Here is a 19,806-nt window from a genome sequence, read left to right on the forward strand (position 1 = left end):
ATGTAAAGCCAGATGCACGAAGTGGCACATGTGTCTGGAGTTTATTTGCAGTGAAAGGAAACACTGGTGTACCCATACTCTCTCTGGCTCTGGCTCTTTATCCCTCTCTGTTTCTCTCTCTCTCTCTCTCTCTCTCTCTCTCTCTCTCTCTCTCTCTCTCTCTTCCTCCCTCCCTCCCTCCCTCCCTCCCTCTCTTTCTGTCTCTCACAAATAGATAAATAAAAATATTAAAAAATAAACAAGTTGGGCATGGTGGTGCATATCTTTAATCTCAGCACTTGGGAGGCACAGGTAGGAAGATCGCCATGAGTTTGAGGCCACCTGAGACTACATAATGAATTCCAGGTTAGTCGTGAGACCCTACCTCAAAATAAATAAATAGAGCCAGGCATGGTGGCACATGCCTTTAATCCCAGAACTTGGGAGGCAGAGGTAGGAGAATCACCATGAGTTTGAGGCCACCCTGAAACTACATAGTGAATTCCAGGTCAGCCTGAGCTAGAGGGAGATCCTACCTTGAAAAATCAAAACTAAATAAATAAATAAACTAAATAAACAAGAGGGCCTTGCTGCTGAACCTCAGAGCTGAAGGTGCACAAGGGCAAGGCAGGTGGGCCCCTCACTGTAGAGTTTGGACTGGGGGGCATTAGGGACCCCAGAAAGACCTCTGGCAGGAAATATTTGGCAGTGAGTTATAAGGGTGGGGGTAGAATAGACAAGGGGGACCAGTAGGAGAGTGGAAAAGAGCAGCTGGGAGAGAGGTGCTGGGGCTCAGACTTGGGGAGGTTCAGAGGAAGTAGATTTCAGAACTCCTGCGAGGTAGACTGGGGATGACTCCTTGACATGTGGTCTGAAGGGTGTCTTTGGTGAATGGTGGCACCATTCTGTGGCAGCAGGGTTTGGGGAGAAGGGTTAGCCATGCAAGATGACCTGCCACTATATGGCAGGCCAGGGCTGAAGGGCAGCAGGAGAAACAGCCTGGGCTGTGGGCCCCTAGTGGAGTTATGGTTGCTGCTGGAGGCTGAGGGTGAGGCTTCCATGCCCATTTGCTAAGCTCCAGAGGCCGAGATAAGAGGATCACTGTGAGTTTGAGGCCAGCCTGAGACTACATAATAAATTCTAGGTCAGCCTGGGCTGGGGCAAGACCCTCCCTCAAAAAAAAAAAAAAAATCCATTTGCTAAGTCCCATCAGCCGCCACGGCACTAGGCCAGAGGCCAAGGCCACAGGGAAGGATGAGGTTGAGCCTCGTCTTCAGGGCACATAGTATAGTGGACAGACTTGTAGACTCATAATTATAATGGAACCCAGCTCAGCACATGTCAGCTGAGTAAGACTGCACGGGAACTCTGGGCAGGGTGACAGTGTCAGGTGCTATGTGGCTATGACAATGTCACCTCCATCCCTTACCCCTGCCTCCTCCACCATTGTCCCATCATCTCTTGTTGAGTGACTGCGCGAGGGAGGAATGCCCCTTCCTCAAGCCATGCTGAGCCCAGGCAAAAGGCAGAGACAAAACTCAGGCCTCCCGGGGCCTAGCACCTAAGGTCAACAGGAGCTAAGGTCTAGGACTACCACCCAAGTAGCTTCCACTCCCATCAGAGGCTGACCTTAATGACCCTCACCACCCTGCTCAGGCAGAGAGAGAACAGATTTTATTTCAGGTCAAAGAACTAGGGCAGGGAGAAGCTCAAAGGAGCCTAAGGGAGGAAAAGACCTAGGGAGAACTAGGCCAAGGTGGGGTGCTGGGGAGCACCCCCCCCCCCCAGTGGGAGCCATCTGTGCAACTCTGGGCGAGGCCAGCTTGACTGGGAATTGGAGTGTCCAGGAAAATCGCTGTCCTCTGAGCTTGCCTCAGATCTCATCCAGCTTAGTTCTCAGACACCTCCTGGAGACAGGTGGCCCCTCTGTGACAGGGGAAGAGACTAGGGTGGAGGGGTGAACCCTCTTCCAAGGCAGTTTTAGGGGGTAGTGGCTGCCTGCTTCCACATCCCAGATTTCAGTGACACTCTTTGTTTCCAAAATTAATGGATACTAGCAACTGTATGATGTCATGCCAAGTGCTGTGTGTATCATCTCACTAAATGCTCACAATCACATGAGGTGGGTGGTACCATAAGCCTCATTTTACAATGAGGAAACTTGGGCCCAGAGAGGTTTTGATAACTTGCCTAGGGTTCAAGGCCAGAAGCAAGCTGGGTGTGGTGACCTATGCCTGGAATTCCAGTCCTGGAGAAGCAGAAACACCAGCCTGGTCTACATAATGAGTTCCAGGCCAGCAAGGGTTATATGGTGAGGCTCTGTCTCAAAAACAAAAAGTCATAAGCAACGAAGAGATTTGAACCCCAGTGGTGTGGCCCAGAATCTAGGCCATTCTAGGGAATGAAAGAAAAGCTAACATCTGGGGAGGGCCTATGCTTCCTCTCTCCCACGGTGGCCCTGCTGTGGAGGCCCCCAGAGGTACCTTCTTGGGTTGCCAAATAAAATACAGGAAGTCCAGTTAAGTTTGAATTTCAGATGAACAGTGAATAATTGGGACACAATTATGTGTGTGTTTAACATATATACCTTTGTGTGTGTGTGCCTGTTGGCCTTAGGTGCTAGGCCCCAGGAAGCCTGAGTTTTGTCTCTGCCTTTTTCCAAGGCTCAGTGTGGTTTGAAGTTTTTGTTTGTTTTTCATGGTAGGGTTTTGCTCTAGCCCAGGCTGACCTGGAATTCACTATGGAGTCTCAGGGTGGCCTTGAACTCATGATGATCCTCCTACCTCTGCCTCCCAAGTTCTGGGATTAAAGGCATGCGCCACCACACCCGGCTGTGCAGCTGGTTTTCCTGGGGTACTGAGGAATTGAACACAGGTTGTTAGACTTTGTAGGCAAGTCCCTTAACCACTGAGCAATCTTGCCAGCCCAGTCCCCCAATGAGTTTTTTTTTTTTTTTTATTAGAGAGGGAGAAAGAGAAGGTGCACAAGGGCCTATAACCACTGCAAACACTCCAGATGCATGTGCATGTGGTTTATGTGGGTTCTGGGGAATCAAACCTAGGTCCTTAGGCTTCATAGGCAAGTACCTCAGCTGCTAAGCCATCTCTCCAGCTGATTGTTTGGTTTTTTTAAAAAATTATTTATTCATTTATTTGAGAGAGAGAATGGGCACGCCAGGGCCCATTGTCACTGCAAATAAACTCCAGACACATGCGCCACTTTGTGCATCTGGCTTTACGTGGGTTCTGGATTGTCCCATGAGGCTTTGCATGAAGAACTTTAACCACTGAATGGTATCCCCAGCCCTGTGTTTATCTGTTCTTTTTTTGGTTTTGTTTCTGTTTTTCTTTTTATTTATTTATTTTTGGTTTTCCTAGGTAGGATCTTGCTCTAGCTCAGACTGACCTGGAATTCACTATGTAGCTCAGAGTGGCCTTGAACTCAAGAAAATTCTCTTACTGCCTCCCAAGTGCTGGGATTAAACATGTGCTCTACCATGCCCGGCTGCTTTTGTTTTTTATTTTTCGAGGTAGGGTCTCACTCTAGCCCAGGCTGACCTGAAACTCACTGTAGTTTCTGGCTGGCCTTGAACTCACAGCAATCCTCCTACCTCTACCTCATTGAATGATGGGATCAAAGGAGTACACCACCACACGTGGCTTGTCTTTTTTGTTGTTGTTCTTGTTTGTTTTTGTTTTTGTTTTTTAGAAGAGGGTCTCACTCTAGTCCAGGCTGACCTACTTGGAATTCACAATGTAGTCTTAGGCTGGCCTTGAACTCACAGCAATCCTCCTAACTCTGCCTCCTGAATGTTGAAATGCTGAGATCAAAGGAGTATACCACCATACCTGGCTTTTTTTTTTTTTTTTTTTTTTGGTTTTTCAAGGTAGGGTCTCACTCTAGTCCAGGCTAACCTACCTAGAATTGTACTCTCAGGCTGGCCTTGAACTCATGGTGATGATCCTCCTACCTTGACCTCCCAAATTCTGGGATTAAAGGTGTATGCCACCAAGTTTAGCTTTGTTTTTGTTTTATTTTTATGTATTTATTTGACAGACATAAAGAGAGAGCACACACCTAAGCACACCAGAGCCTCCAGCCACTGCCACCTTATGCATCTGGCTTACATGGGTTCTAGAGAATTGAACCTGGGTCCTTTGGCTTTGCAGACAAATTTTCATAATCTCCAAGCCATCCCTCCAGCCCTTGTTTTTGTTTTTTTGAGGCAAGGTCTCACTCTAGGTTGATTTAGAACTCATTCTGTAGCTCAGGCTGGCTTCAAACTCAAGATGATCCTTCTACCTCAGCCTCCTGAGTAAAGAAGGGAAAGGCATGAACCACCTTCCCTGGCTGTTTGTTGGATTTTAAGGGCAGGGTCTCCCTCTAGCCCAGGCTGACCTGGAACTCATTGTAGAGTCCTAGACTGCGCTCAAACTCACAGCAGTCCTCCTACCCCTGTCCCTTAGCTCCCACCCCTCTCCCCACCAGTGCTGAGATTAAAGGCTTGAACCACCTTGCCTGGCTCTCTACAAGAGTTCCCCCCACCCAGGTAGGGTCTGACTCTAGCCCAGGCTGACCTGGAATTCACTATGTAGTCTCAGGATGGCCTCAAACTCACCGCAATCCTCCTACCTCTGTCTCCCCAGCACTGGGATTAAAGGCCTGCACTGGCTCTACAGGAGTTTTTGTTAGTCCTCATAAATTTACATGTAATGGGGACCCTATGTTTTGTGCAGCAACCTCATCTCCCCAGTTCCCTGCCTGCGCCTGTGGGCCGATGCTCCGCCTCAAACCCCTAATCCTCACAGTGGGCAGAGGGCTGAGTAGGCACAATCCTGTTCTTACCCTCCCTGCGGTGTGCACACCACCAAGCACCTCTGGGCAAAGGGGTTTTCCTTTCCCAATGACCCATCCAGGATGCTTCCTGCAGGGTGAGTTAGGGTACCAGGGCTGAGGGTGACAGGAGGGGGTCTTCAAGTGCCTTCAGCCCTGCCTGACAGGCGTCTGGCCTGAGTGCTGGGGAGGGGCGGGCAGCTCTGTTCCCCTTCCCCCATCCCCTCTCCACACCCCGGTCCCTTTGTGCTGGTTCTGACCCTGTTGAGCCCAGAAGGTGCCCGCCCTCATCTCCTTGGGCCACTGGAGAAGCCCCGCCTGCCTTTCCTGTCTTTCTTGATTCTCACCAGGGACGTTATGGACTCTGATGCTGCTCACTGTCCCCCTCCAACCCCTGTGTGGCCACCATCCGGGACAAGGGGGCATGCTTGGTACCTTGATGCTGGGGCAGGCTAAAGGATGAGGGTGGGAAAGGGATTGGGGGGCTATTGTGGGTCCTCTCCAGTACTTCATACCACCAGGAAACACTGTTCCCTCCACCCCCTCCTGCCCCCCCCCAACACTTTGGCAGGAGCTATGGCTCGCCCACATGCCTAGACAAACACAGATATACACACACACTCCACCCCACTTATGCATACACCACCCTGCACACACCTTGGCTGTTGACCAGACCCTGCTTACACACCCTGCCCTCTGCACACTTACAGACTCTGAACTTGACAGCCCCTCGCCCGGCACGGCTCGGTGCCTTCGCCCCACCCCCTCCCGCGCCTGCCTCCGGTTCTCACGTTCCCACCTGGGGTACCCGCGGCGCTGTTTCCAGCCTCACAGCGCCCCTTCTCTAAGTCTCAGTGGTCCGTCTGTAGAAAAGCTGGGATTTGGCAACTCCTTGCAAGTCTGGCATGACGTAGTCTCCTGATTCCCACCTTGGCCATGCAGACGGAGCTCCACAAGTCCCAACCCGATCCCCCAAACTGCCCTGACGCGGTTGGGGGGTCATTCAGGAATGCGGGACCTGCCCCTTTCTCACCCGTCACTCCATGCCTCTGGGGCTGGGCAAAGCAGTGGGCTCAGGGATGGCCTGAGCTCCAGCTGGGCCTCACTCCTGCCTAGAGAGACCAAGCTGGACACCATGGGACTGAGGATAGACACACTGGAGCCCATGGGGGCCTCTTCCTCTTGGGGTTCCCACTTACTTCCCCTGTCACGGTTCCCCATCATTTATACTCCGAGAGGCCAGCTGCTAGCCTGAGTGTTCCGCTTCTCCCATAACAGCTGCTTGGGTTTAGATCACCCAGTGCCCAACTCAGTCCAGCTCCGGCACCTCCCTGCCCCGCAGCAGGGGTGCTCCGGGAGCTGCGCTGTGTCTCTCTATCAGCTTTATGGAGATCTCAATTCACGTGCCATGAAAGTCATCTAGGTACAGCATATAGCCTGGCTAGGTGTGATAGCACATGCTGTCATCATAGCACTTGGAGCCGAGGCAGGAGGATTGGTTTGAGTTCAAGCAACAACAAATGAGCAAATGAGAGAAAAAAAAAGTGTAAAGCCGGGGTGGTGGCGCAGGCCTTTAATCCCAGCGCTCAGGAGGCAGAGGTAGGAGAATCACCATGAGTTCGAGACCACCCTGAGACTATACAGTGAATTCCAGGTCAGCCTGGGCTAGAGTGAAAACTGAATGTGGTGGTAGATACCTACCTGCAATCACAGCACTTGGGAGGTGGAGGTAAGAAGATCAGAAGTACAAGGCCAGACTTGGATATGTAGTGAGCTAGAGGCCAGCTTGGGTTATGTATGAGACCTGTTTCCGAATAATAACAACAACAATAATTGGGAGCCAGGTGTGGTGGTGCATGCGTTTAATCGCAGCACTCGGGAGGCACAGCTTAGAGGATCGCTGTGAGTTTGAGGCTACCTGGAGACGACATAGTGAATTCCAGGTCAGATGGGCTAGAGGAAGACCTACCTCAAATAATGATAATAGTAACAATAATAATTGGGGCTGGGGAGATTCAGCAGTTCAAGGAACTTGCTTGTAAAGCCTGCTGGCTCGGGTTTAATACCCCAGTACCCACATAAAGACTGAAGCACAAAGTGGAATATGTGTCTGCTGTTCATTTGCTGTGGCAAGGGGCCCTGGCTCTTTCTCTGTCATAAATAAATAAATAAGTAAAAATATTAAAATAATAATAAAATTGTGATAAAGCAGGGCCAGATAGAGTCACACATACCTGCAATCCCAGCACTAGGGAGACTGAGGCAGTAGTATAGTTACTTTGGAGCGAGCCTGGGCTACATAGAGAGCTCAAAAAATATTTCAGGGCTGGAGAGATGGCTTAGCAGTTAAGGCACTTGCCTGCAAAGCCTAAGGACCCAGATTTGATTCCCCAGAACCCACATAAGCCAGATGCACATGGTGATGCATGCATCTGGAGTTTCGTTTGCAGTGGCTAGAAGCACTGGAACATCCATTCTCTCTCTCTCATCAGTAAATAAATAAAAAAATTAAATTAAAAAAATTATTTCAGGGCTGGAGAGATGGCTTAGCAGTTAAAGTGTTTTCCTCTGAAGGCTAAGGACCCATGTTGTATCTCTCTCCAGATCCCACATAAGCCAGATGCACACAGTGAGGCAAGTGCAAGGTCGCACAGCACAGTAGGTGGCACAAATATCTGGAGTTCGATTGCAGTAGCCGAGGCCTTGGTGTGCCAATTCTCTCTCTCTCTCTCTTTATCTCTCACTCTATCTAAAAAAAGAAAACATGAGCCAGGCATGGTGGCCCACACCTTTAATCCCAGCACTCGGGAGGCAGAGGTAGGAGGATTGCCGTGAGTTCAAGGCCACCCTGAGAACCCATAGTGAATTCCAGGTCAGCCTGGGCTAGAGTGAGATCCTACCTTGAAACACACACACACACACACACACACACACACACACACGAAGAAGCCGGGCGTGGTGGTGCACTCCTTTAATCCCAGCACTCGGGAGGCAAAGGTAGAAGGACTGCCATGAGTTTGAGGTCACCCTGAGACTACATAGTGAATTCCAGGTCAGCTCTGGGCTAGAGTGAGACCCTACCTGGAAACACACACACGCACACGTGCAAAAAAAAAAAAAAAAAGGAAACAGAGAAAACAAAAGTTTGTGATGGGGCTGGCTAGATGGCTCAGCAGTTATAGGCACTTGCAAGGTCTGATGGTCGGGGTTCAATTCCCCAGGATCCACATAAAGGCATTTACACAAAGCCACACATGCATCTGGAGTTGCAGTGGCCAGAGGCCCTGGCACACCCATTCTCTCTCCCTCTTGCTTTTTTTTTTTTTTTTGGTTTTTCAAGGTAGGGTCTTACTCCAGCCCAGGCTGACCTGGAATTCACTATGGAGTCTCAGGGTGGCCTCGAACTCATGGCAGTCCTTCTACCTCTGCCTCCCGAGTGCTGGGATTAAAGGCGTGCGCCACCACGCCCGGCTTCCCTCTTGCTTTTTGCTTGCAACTATTTTTTTTCCAACTGTGATAAAGTGTGTGTGTGTGTGTGTGTGTGTGTGTGTGTGTGTGTGTGTATAATAACAATTTTAATTAAAGTACATATACATGTGTGTGTGACTTAGGCGTGCTTGGTTCCCTGGCGCTTATACTCTGTTGTGCAGCCATCACCATCATCTATTTCCAAAACTTTTTCACAGCCCCTCACAGTATCTATCTCCAGTCCTCCCTCCTATAACTAACTTCCTGTCTGTGAATTTGCCCATTCTGGTTGTCTCAAATGAGTAGAACCATACATTTATCATTTGGGGTCTGACTTCTTTTACCTAACATTATATTTTCAAGGTCCATGTATCTGATTTCACCTTTTTTAAAAACAATAGCTGGGCATGGTGGCCCATGCTTTTAACCCCAGCACTTAGGAGGCAGAGGTAGAAGGATCTTTCTGAGTTTAAGGCCAGCCTCGGACTATTGAGTTCCAGGTTAGCCTGAGCTGGAGTAAGAACCTACCTCGAAAACAAAAAAGGCTGGAGAGATGGTTCAGCAGTTAAGGCACTTGCCTGCAAAACCTACTGGCCTGGGTTTGATTCCCCAGTACCTACATAAAGGCAGATATGGCCTGGAGAGATTGCTTAGCGGTTAAGGTGCTTGCTGCAAAGCCAAAGGACCCAGATTTGATTCCCTAGGACCCATGTAAGCCAGATGCACAATGGGGTGTATGCATCTGGAGTTTGTTTGCAGTGGCTGGAGGCCCTGGTGCACTCATTCTCTCTCTCTCTGCAAATAAATAAATAAATAAATAAATAAATAAATAAATAAATTATTTTTAAAAAAGAATGCCAGAAACATGAGCCGCTTTGTGCATCTGACTTTACGTGGATACTGGGGAATTGAACCAGGCCATCAGGTTTTGCAAGCAGGTGCCTTAACCACTGAACAATTTCCCCAGACCCCCCCCCCGCCACATTTTTTTCTGAAACACTTTGGCCCTGCAGGCTTCCTTCCCGAAGGCTGAGTGGCATCCCCTCACATCTGTGCCACATTTCACTTATCTAGTCACGTGTGGTGGGCACGTGGCTCATTCTCCCTTCTGGCTCTCTGCCCTATTTGATGTTGTGTTTCCCTTTCTTTTCTTTTCTTTTCTTTTTTTTCCCAAGGTGAGGTCTCACTGTAGCCCATTTTGTCCTGGAACTCATTCTGTAGCCCCAAGTTGGCCTTGAACTCATGGCTATCCTCCTACCTCAGCCTCCCAAGTGCTGGGACTAAAGGCGTGCACCACCATGCTGGCCTCTGCCCTCAGTTTTCCTCTTCTTGTTTTTTTTAAATATTTTAATTTAATTTAATTTATTTGACAGAGAAAGAAGGGGAGAGAGTGAGAGAATAGGTGCGGCAGGGCCTCCAGCCACTGCAAACGAACTCCAGACACATGCGCCCTCTTGTGCATATGGCTAATGTGGGTCCTGGGGAATCGAACGTGGGTCCTTTGGCCTTGCAGGCAAACGCCTTAACTGCTAAGCCATCTCTCTAGCCCTCCATCTTGTTTGTAACTAATTAATCAATTAACAAGCAGAAAGAGAGAGTATGAGCACCCCAGGGCCTCCTGCCACTGCAAGCGAACTCCAGATGCATGTGTCACTTCATGCATCTGGCTTTGTATGGGTGCTGGTGAATCAAACCCAGGCAGTTAGAATTTGCAAGGCAAGTACCTTTAACTACTAAGCCATCTCTCCAATCCCATGTTTGTTTGTTTGTTTGTTTGTTTCATAATTATTCCCTGACCCATTCGGACAAGAATGGTCATGGCCTTGGCCCAGGCCTAGGTAGAAAACCCACAGACACAGGGAGGCCTCTGCACCTGTTCAGAGTCAGTAGGGATGAGGTGGAGGCATTATCTGTGGGTTGCGGCCTGGCAGAACCAACATGCTTCCTGGATGGCTGGTTTGAAAGGCAGGGCTTTCCCAGAACCACTGCCCCGGGTCTGGGCCTCCTGCTCACTCGGCCATTCATTTCTGTTGGCCTTGCCCTTTTGTCTGACACCCAAAGGCCTTCTCTGCCTATGGCTTAGGAGCACCTGCCCCTGACCTCATCCCCCTGGCCCAGCCTGGTGTAGCACCCTTGTTCTCTTTGGCTTTTCTTCTTTTCTTTCTTTCTTTCTTTCTTTCTTTCTTTCTTTCTTTCTTTCTTTCTTTCTTTCTTTCTAAGTATTTTTATTGCTGGGCATGGTGGTGCATGCCTTTAATCGTAGTACTTGGGAGGCAGAGGTAGGAGGATCACCTTGAGTTCGAGGCTGCCCTGAGAAAACATAGTGAATTCCAGGTGAGCCTGGGCTACAGTGAGACCCTACCTGGAAAAAAAGTGCCTTAACCACACCTTAACCAGTAAGCCATCTCTCCAAGCCCTTCTTTTCTTTTTGGTTGGGTCATGGTATCACTCAGTAGCCAAATGTCCTCAAATTCTTGTCAATCTTGTCTCCTCCTGAGTGCTACCATTGTAAGTGTGAGCTACGGTGCCTGGCTGTGTCACAGTGCGGCCCAGAAGGCCAGTGCCACCAGGATGGGAGGCCTGGAATGATGCTCCCCCCTCAACGGGCTCAAAGGCCTCAAAGGGTTGCTGGGGGTAAGGTCAGGAGTGGGAGCCCCTTCACTGTAGGAACCTGCTGCCGTGGGAGGGTGGGGCGGGCAGGAGAGGAAGCAGGCATCAGGCTTTCGGGATGTTTCAGGGGCGGCCTGTTTGCAAAAAAAAGGCTCTGGACAAAGCAGCACAGGCTGTGACTCACCTCTGTTTCCAGCCTTAGTCACTCGCCAGGCCCTCCCCTCCCCCGCGGGCTCAGTGTCCCAGGGCTGGCCAGCTGGATGGAGTTAGCCTCTGCTCTTCCTTCACCTGGCTAAGGCAGTTGGAGAAGGTTCAGTCTATGGTGGTCTGTCCCTATCCTGTTGTTCCTCTAGGTGAGAGAACCCAGGAGTGGGGCTGGAGGGATGGCTTAGTGGTTAAGGTGCTCTCCTGCAAAGCCAAAGGACCCAGGTTCAATTCCCCAGGACCCATGTTAGCCAGATACACAAGGTGGCACATGCATCTGGAGTTCATTTGCAGCAGTTGGAGGCCTTGGTGCACCCATTCTCATTGTCTCTATCTATTTGTCTTCCTTCCTCTCAAATAAATAAATAAAAATAAAACAGGGCTGGAGAGACTGCTTAGTGGTTAAGCGCTTGCCTGTGAAGCCTAAGGACCTCAGTTCGAAGTTCGATTCCCCAGGGCCCACATAAGCCAGATGCACAAGGGGGTGCATGCCTCTGAAGTTCATTTGCAGTGGCTAGAGGCCCTGGCGCACCCATTCTCTGTCTATCTCTCTCTCTGTCACTCTCAAATAAATAAATAAAAATAAACAAAATAAATAAAACATAAAAAAAAAATACAAATCTGTGTCTGGTGGCATATGCCTTTCATCCCAGCAGAGGTAAGAGGAGTTTGAGGCCAGTCTGGAATTATTGAGTGAATTCCAGGTCAGCCTGGGCCAGAGTGAGGTTCTACCTCAGAAGAACCCAAACAACCAACAGACAGACATAGGTCCACGATCCTAACCCCAGATGAATCCCATTCATGGCTAGATCTGAGAAACCTGATGCCAGGGCCTGAACTCAGGAAAGCTAGGGCAGGGCTGAGGTAGAATGCTCAGCCTTTAGTCTGTCCATCTGCCAAAAGCCCTTCCATAAACATAGCTGAAGCCAGGCTCTAGGATGAGTGTTGTGAGGAGATGAAGAGCTAATATACTTGAGAGAGAGAAAGAGAGAATGAGTTTGGGCTGCCAGGGCCTCCTGGCAAACAAACCCCAGATACATGTATCACTTTGTGCATCTGGCTTTACGTGGACACTGGGGAATTAAACTTAGGCCATCAGGCTTTGCAAGCAAGGGCCTTTAGACGCTGAGCCATCTCTCCAGCCACCTAACTTTTTTTTCCCCAAAATTTATTTTATTTATTTGAGAGAGAGAGTGAGAAAGAGAGAGAGAGAGAAAAAAAATGGGCATGCCAGGGCCTTCAGCCACTGCAAATGAACTCCAGATGCATGCACCACCTTGTGCATCTGGCTCACATAGGTCCTGAGGACTCGAACCTCTGTCCTTTGGCTTTGCAGACAAGGGCCTTAACCACTAAGCCATTCCTTCAGCCCTACCTGACTTTTTCTTTTAATTTTTAAAAACTATTTTATTTTTATTTATTTGAGAGGGTGAGTGAGTGAGTGAGTGAGTGAGAATGGGTGCACCAGAGCCTCTAGCCACTGCAAACAAACTCCAGATGCAGGTACCACCATGTGCATCTGGCTTACATGGGGCCTGGAGAATCAAACCAAGGTCCTTAGGCTCCACAGGCATGCGCCTTAACCACTAAGCCATCTCTCCAGCCCCACCTGACTTTTTTTTAAAGGAAAAAGTGCAGTAGTCAAGGAGGGAGTAGTTTTGCTTGAAGACAAGTCAAAGAAGACTTCTTAAAACATTTTTTTTTTTTCAAGGTAGGGTCTCACTCTAGTCCAGGCTGACCTGGAATTCACTATGTAGTCTCCAGGTGGCCTCAAACTCACAGTGATCCTCCTACCTCTGCTCCTAAACGCTGGGATTAAAGGCATGCCCCACCATGCCTGGCTTTTAAAACTATTTCTGTTTGTTTGTTTTAAGGAAGGTTTCTTGTAGGAGGCTGCAGCTGAGCCTGTCCTTGAAGAATTCAGCTACAAGGCAGAGAAAGGGGAAGGATCCTACAAAAGCAGAGAAAGACAAAGAAAGACCCTGACTTGATTCCTCAGGTCAGAGTTTACAGTTAGATAAGGAGGGGCTTTGTGAGTCACAAACCCAGAGTTTGTTAAAAGAAAGGGATAGGGGGCTGGAGGGATGGCTTGGCAGTTAAGGCGCTAGCCTGCAAAGCCAAAGGACCTAGGTTCGATTCCTCAGGACCCACATAAGCCAGATGCACAAGGTGGTGCACGCATCCAGAGTTCATTTGTAGCGCCTGGAGGTTCTGGTGTGTCTATTCTCTCTTTCTCTCAAATAAATGAATAAAGAATTTTTTTAGCCGGGTGTGGTGGCGCACGCCTTTAATCCCAGCACTCGGGAGGCAGAGGTAGGAGAATCACCGAGAGTTCAAGGCCATCCTGAGACTACATAGTGAATTCCAGGTCAGCCTGCTTTTGTTTTTCGAGGTAGGGTCTCACTCTGGCCCAGGCTGACCTGGAATTCATTCACTATGTAGTCTCAGGGTGGCCTCAAACTCAAGGCAGTCCTCCTACCTCTGCCTCTGCTGGGATTAAAGGCATGCGCCACCACACCCAGATTAAGAATTCTTTTTTTAAAAAAGGGATAAGGCTGGAGAGATTGCTCAGTGGTTAAAGGCACTTGCTTGCACAGCCTGATGGCCCCAGATTTGATTCCTCTGTACCCATGCATAGTCAGATACACAAAGTGGCACATAGGTCTGAATTTATAGTGACAGGAGGCTCTGGTGCACCCATTCTCTCTGCTTATGAATATAAAAAAATAAAATTAGGGAATGCAGAGATGGCTTAGTGGTTAAGGCACTTGCCTGTGAAGCCTAAGCACCCAGATTTGATTCCCCAGAACCCACATAAGCCAGATGTACATTGTGGTGCATGCATCTGGAGTTCGTTTGCAGTGGCTAGAGGCCCTAGTGTGCCCATTCTTTTTCTTTACCTTTCTTTCTCTCTCTCAAATAAATAAGTAAAATACTTTTTTTTTTTTTTTTTTTTTTGGTTTTTCAAGATAGGGTCTCACTCTGGTCCAGGCTGACCTGGAATTAACTCTGTAGTCTCAGGGTGGCCTTGAACTCGCGGCGATCCTCCTACCTCTGCCTCCTAAGTGCTGGGATTAAAGGCGCGCGCCACCACGCCCGGCATAAAATACTTTTTTAAGTTGCATAAGCATCTGGCATTTACTTGTAGTGGCAAAAGATCCTGGGGCACCTGCCAACCACCACACACACAGCTGCAAATAAATAAAATAAAGAGAAAGGGAAGGGCTGGATGTGATGGCGCACGCCTTTAATCCCAGCACTCGGGAGGCAGAGGTAAAAGGATTGCTGTGAGTTTGAGGCCACCCTGAGACAACATAATGATTTCCAGGTCAGCCTGAGCTACTACAGCGAGACCCTACCTCGAACCCCCCCCAATAAATAAATAGATAAATAAATAAAATAAATAAAAATAAGAAAAATAGAAAGAAAGAAAAGGGAGTGTCAGATGTGGTGGTTGATACCTATAATCCCAGCACTTCAGAGTCTGAGAAGGACTGCCAGGAGTTCCAGGCCAGTCTGAAACAATGCCTCAGAGAGGGTGGATGGGCAGAAAAGAAAGAAGAAAGAGAGAGAAAGAGAGGCATGATGTCCAGTTTCATCTGGCTCCTGCACTTTTTGTTTTTGCAATTTGATTTAGTTGCCAACATTAAAGAAAAATGTGCTCTGCTTCCCACCCAGAGCCAGATTCCTTTCCTCTGGAAACTCTGGGTCCTCTTCAACTCCTGGCTGTCCCCTTGATCTGGAGGGTGTGGGCTCCCAGTGAGGGAGCCTGCTTCCCTCCTCTCCTATTGTTCTGGCTGGCAACCCTGTGGTATTAACCCCTTCAGCGCCGGCAGGCCAGAGCCCGCTCCCTTAGGGCTCAGTGGCAAGGATGCCAGGATTCCAGCCGGGACAGGAGGGTCTCTCCGGGCCGGCGCTGGGCAGAGTGCTGGACTGTGCAGACTTGTTATTTTATGAGTAGAGAACATGAGGCTTAGAGCAGTATCAGGTTAGTGCCACCAGGGTCAATAACTGGGAGGTGGCAGAGTTGGTATTTACTCCCCCAGAGTCCTGAACATAAAATGCGGTTCTTCTCCAGCCTCTCAGTGCTCAGGGTGGTGGTGGGCAGCAGCAGGAGGACGATGGAAGCCACCGAAGGGCCATCAGCACCGTGGCCCAGGGAACCCGCATCTGCCAGCCAGGGCTGCTCCTGGAGCCTGTAGCTTGTGCGCCTGGTGGCTTAGTGGCTTTGGGAAAGCAGAGGCAAGGAGCTTGAGTTGCAGCATGACAGATTTAGCTTAGAGAGTGAAACTTTCTGATGGGTTTCACATCAAGGAAAAGGCTGTGGGTGACCTACATTGGGTGTTGAAGCTTTATTTTATTTACTTATTCATGGGGGGGGGAGTGGGCACTCCAGGACCTCCAGCCACTACAAACGAACTCCAGATGCATACATCTGGTTTATGGGGGTACTGGGGAATTGAACCTGATTTCGCAGGCAAGCATCTTAACTGCTAAGCCATCACTCCTGCCCTGAAGCTTTAATTTGTTTTGTTTGTTTGTTTATTTGAGAGAGGCAGAGAGAGAAAGAGAATGGGCGCGCCAGGGCCTCCAGCCACTGCAAATGAACTCCAGACGCGTGCACCCCCTTGTGCATCTGGCTAACGTGGGTCCTGGGGAGCCTCGAACCAGGATCCTTAGGCTTCACAGGCAAGCGCTTAACCGCTAAGCCATCTCTCCAGCCCTGAAGCTTTAATTTAATGGTGGTGGAAGAACAAGTGATCTTCAGTGAGGCACTGTACTTGGGGACTGCAGGGTCGCAGCATGAGGGGAGAGGGCTTGTCATTGGCCTGCCTGGCAAGTCGCTTGGGGCTGCAAAGCCTAAAGCTGGTGATGGTGGTGATGTAGCTTGTTACAAGGAAGAGAAGTGTGAAGAGGTTGGGAAGGGGCTTCAGGTCCCTGCTGGGAACTTCTGGGCATGAATGCTGCCCTGCAGGTCCAGGCCTGACGCCCCAGGTCCCCTTACAGGTTTGACAGAGGATGAAGACGTCCTAGCCATGCTGAGGGGCTCCCGTCTCTGCAAGATCCGCTCGCGCACGTGGCAAAAGGAGCGGCTGTACCGGCTGCAAGAGGATGGGATGAGCGTGTGGTTCCAGCGGCGCATCCCGCACGCACCGTCCAAGCACATCTGTGAGCGGGCCAGGGGTGGGCGCAGGGCGGGGTGGTGGGCACAGCCAGAGGCACAGGCTGACCCAGCCTTGCCTGCAGTCTTCGTGCAGCACATCGAGGCGGTCCGAGAGGGCCACCAGTCCGAAGGCCTGCAGCGCTTCGGGGGCGCCTTCTCGCCGGCGCGGTGCCTCACCATTGTTTTCAAGGGCCGGCGCAAGAACCTGGACCTGGCGGCGCCCACGGCCGAGGAGGCGCAGTGCTGGGTGCGCGGCCTGGCCAAGCTGCGCGCTCGCCTCCACGCCATGAGCCAGCGCGAGCGGCTGGACCAATATCCTTGGGCCGGGCACGCCCTGGGAGAGACTGGGGCGGGGTACACTCACCCTTGTTTGGCCAGGGAAGAGGCGGGGCTCTGAAGACCAAGCAGGACTCCCTAGTTTGGGGCCCTGTGCCCAAGGAAGCCCCCAGGCCGATTGATGCCTTACCTATCTGCTGGTGGCGGGAGGTGGGGGGAGTGTCGTTGGTCGCTGGTATTTCCTGAGCGCAAACACCTGGATCCACTCCTATCTGCACCGTGCAGACTCCAACCAGGATAGTAAGATGAGCTTCAAGGAGATCAAGAGCCTGCTTAGGATGGTCAACGTGGACATGAATGACATATATGCCTACCAACTCTTCAAGGTGAACCCAGGCCCCACGCCGCCACGGGTCTGCCCTCCCCAAGCCGTCTTCACGCATCAGCTCCTCTCACCCACTCCACTATTTTTATTTTTATTTTATTATTATTATTTTGTTTGTTTTGGTTTTTCGAGGAAGGGTCTCACTCTAGCCCAGGCTGACCTGGAATTCACTATGGAGTCTCAAGGTGGCCTTGAACTCACGGTGATCCTCCTACCTCTGCCTCCTGAGTGCTGGGATTAAAGGTGTGTGCCACCATGCCTGATCCAGTATTTTTATTTTATTTTAATTTATTCATTTGAAAGAGAGAGAAAAGCAGATAGAGAGAATGGGCAATCCAGGGCCTCTAGCCACTGCAAACAACTCCAGATGCATGTTATGTGGGTAGTGGGGGATTGAATCTGGGTCCTTTGGCTTTGCAGGTAAATGCTTCAACTGCTAAGCCATCTGTCCAGCCCCAAGGTTTTTTTTTTTTTTTTGTTTTTGTTTTTGTTTTTGTTTTTTGAGGTAGGGTCTCACTCTAGCCCAGGCTGACCTGGAATTCACTATGGAATCTCAGGGTGGCCTCGAACTCATGGCGATCCTCCTACCTCTGCCTCCCAAGTGCTGGGATTAAAGGCATGCGGCACCATGCCCGGCACCCATGGTTGTTTTTTGTTTTTTTGGTTTTTTTTTTTTTGTTGTTGTTTTATTTATTTCAGAGGGAGGTAGGGAGAGAGACAGAGAGAGAGAGAGAGAATGGCACGCCAGGGCCTATAATGCTATAAATGCCTATATGCTATAAATGAACTCCAGACGCATGCACCACCTTGTGCAGCTGGCTTACATGAGTTCTGGGGAATCAAACCTGGGTCCTTTGGCTTCACAGGAAAATCCTTAACTGCCAAGCCATGTCTCCAGCTCTTTTTGTTTGTTTTTGAGACAGAGTCTCTATGTAGCCCAGGCTGACCTTGATTTTGTGATCCTCCTAGCTCATCTTCCTGTGCAGTTGGGATTACACATGTGCACCACTAAGACAGACTTTTTTTTTGTTTAGTTTTTCCGGTAGGGTCTCACTCTGGCCCAGGCTGACCTGGAATTAACTATGTAGTCTCAGGGTAGCCTTGAACTCACAGTGATTCCGCCTACCTCTGCCCTTGCCCTCTGCCTACTGAGTGCTGGGATTAAAGGCATGCACCACCATGCCCAGCAGCAAAACTATTTTTTTTACAAATATTTTATTTATTTATTTGAGAGAGAGAGAGAGAATGAGAGAATGGCCATGCCAGGCCCTCAAGCTACTGCAAATGAACTCCAGACACAGGCACTACACCTTGTGCATCTGTCTTTTGTGGGTACTGGGGAATCAAACTTGGGTACTGAGGCTTTGCAGGCAAGCACCTTAACCACTAAACCATCTCTCCAGCCTAACAAAACTATTCTTCTTCTTCTTCTTTTTTTTTTTGTTTGTTTTTTTGAGATAGGGTCTCACTCTAGCCCTGGCTGACCTGGAACTCACTCTGTAGTCTAAGGGTGGCCTCGAACTCTTGGTGATCCTCCTACCTCTGCCTCCCGAGTGCTGGGATTAAAAGCATGCACCACCACGCTCGGCACAAAACTATTCTTATGTGGCCATGTGTTGGCTTATATACACAAGCATGAGGGTCCTACAGACACATGGACACAGACATGTATCCATGCTTCTCCATGCGGGACCCTTCACTGTATCGTGTACAACATCTCTGGTGCCTGTTGGGAGCTCTGGGGCTGTGAACCACCTGAGGCACGTGGCAGACACCTGTGCTAGCATGTGACATGGCAAGACACGACAGCTCACATACTTCTCTACAGGCCAGCAGTCTTACTCAGGCTACTCCATGAACTAATGTCATTCATTATTGCTCATTGACGGAGAGTCTCGGAATGACAACGCACACACAGAGAGGGGCGCTGTGGCACAGAGGCACAATCCTGCCCCACTGTTTTCCTCCCCCAGCTTGGTCCTTGGGGAAGGTTACAGTACAGAGGGACAGACACCGGCCCCAAGATCCTAACCTGAAGCTAATGCCAGAAGTGCGGGCTCAAGTGACCAGAGCCTTAGGAAATGGGGGTAGCCGCCTTCCCAGTAGTTACAGATCATGGGGTACCTCAGTGGAGCTGGATTCCCTGGGGGAATCCCATCCGCTGAGCCCCCTTTCCCTGTTCCCCAGGAGTGTGACCATTCCAATGATGAGCGGCTAGAGGGGGCTGAGATTGAAGAGTTCCTGCGGCGCCTGCTGAAACGCCCAGAGTTGGAGGAGATCTTTCGCAAGTACTCGGGGGAGGACCAAGTGCTGAGCACCTCGGAGCTGTTGGAGTTCCTGGAGGACCAGGGCGAGGATGGTGCCACTCTGGCCCATGCCCAGCAGCTCATCCAGGCTTATGAGCTCAATGAAACAGGTGGGTGTGGGGAGACAGGGCTGGTAGGCACAGGTCAGTCTTGCCCCTGGCAGCTCTGGGTTCTCAACCAGGCAAGTTCTGTCAACACTGGCTGAGGGCACCATCCCAGGCAGGTTCCCTCCCCTCTTCCAGCCTCTGCTTCTGCTTCTAAAAACTGGCATTGTGGGGCTGGAGAGACGGCTTAGTGGTTAAGATGCTTGCCTGTGAAGCCTAAGGACCCAGGTTCAATTCCCCAGGACCCATATAAGCCAAAGGAGGCTCATGTGTTTGGAGTTTGTTTGCAGTGATTGGAGGCCCTGACATGCCCATTCTCTCACTCTCCATCTACATCTTTCTCTCTCTCTCAAATAAATAATTAAAAAAATTGTTAATGACATGTGAACCAGACATGGTGGTACACACTTTTAATCCCAGCACTTGGAAGGCAGAGGTAGAAGGATCACCATGAGTTCAGGGCCATCCTGGGACTAC

General features: G+C 50.0%; 1 protein-coding gene across 5 annotated transcripts in view; it reads left to right on the forward strand.

Moving 5' to 3' along the window:
- Positions 1 to 19,806, forward strand: part of Plcd3 (phospholipase C delta 3) — a 31,326-nt gene that overhangs the window by 3,996 nt on the left and 7,524 nt on the right. For all 5 annotated transcript variants that reach the window (XM_045158497.1, XM_004655320.2, XM_045158498.1 and 2 more), the window contains exons 2-5: positions 16,102 to 16,263; positions 16,342 to 16,570; positions 16,791 to 16,920; positions 19,107 to 19,335. In XM_045158497.1, coding sequence (XP_045014432.1) covers positions 16,102 to 16,263; positions 16,342 to 16,570; positions 16,791 to 16,920; positions 19,107 to 19,335 — 750 coding nt within the window. The remainder of the gene's footprint in view (positions 1 to 16,101; positions 16,264 to 16,341; positions 16,571 to 16,790; positions 16,921 to 19,106; positions 19,336 to 19,806) is intronic.

This window comes from Jaculus jaculus, chromosome 9 (assembly GCF_020740685.1).
Source record: "Jaculus jaculus isolate mJacJac1 chromosome 9, mJacJac1.mat.Y.cur, whole genome shotgun sequence".
NCBI classification, from domain to species: domain Eukaryota; kingdom Metazoa; phylum Chordata; class Mammalia; order Rodentia; family Dipodidae; genus Jaculus; species Jaculus jaculus.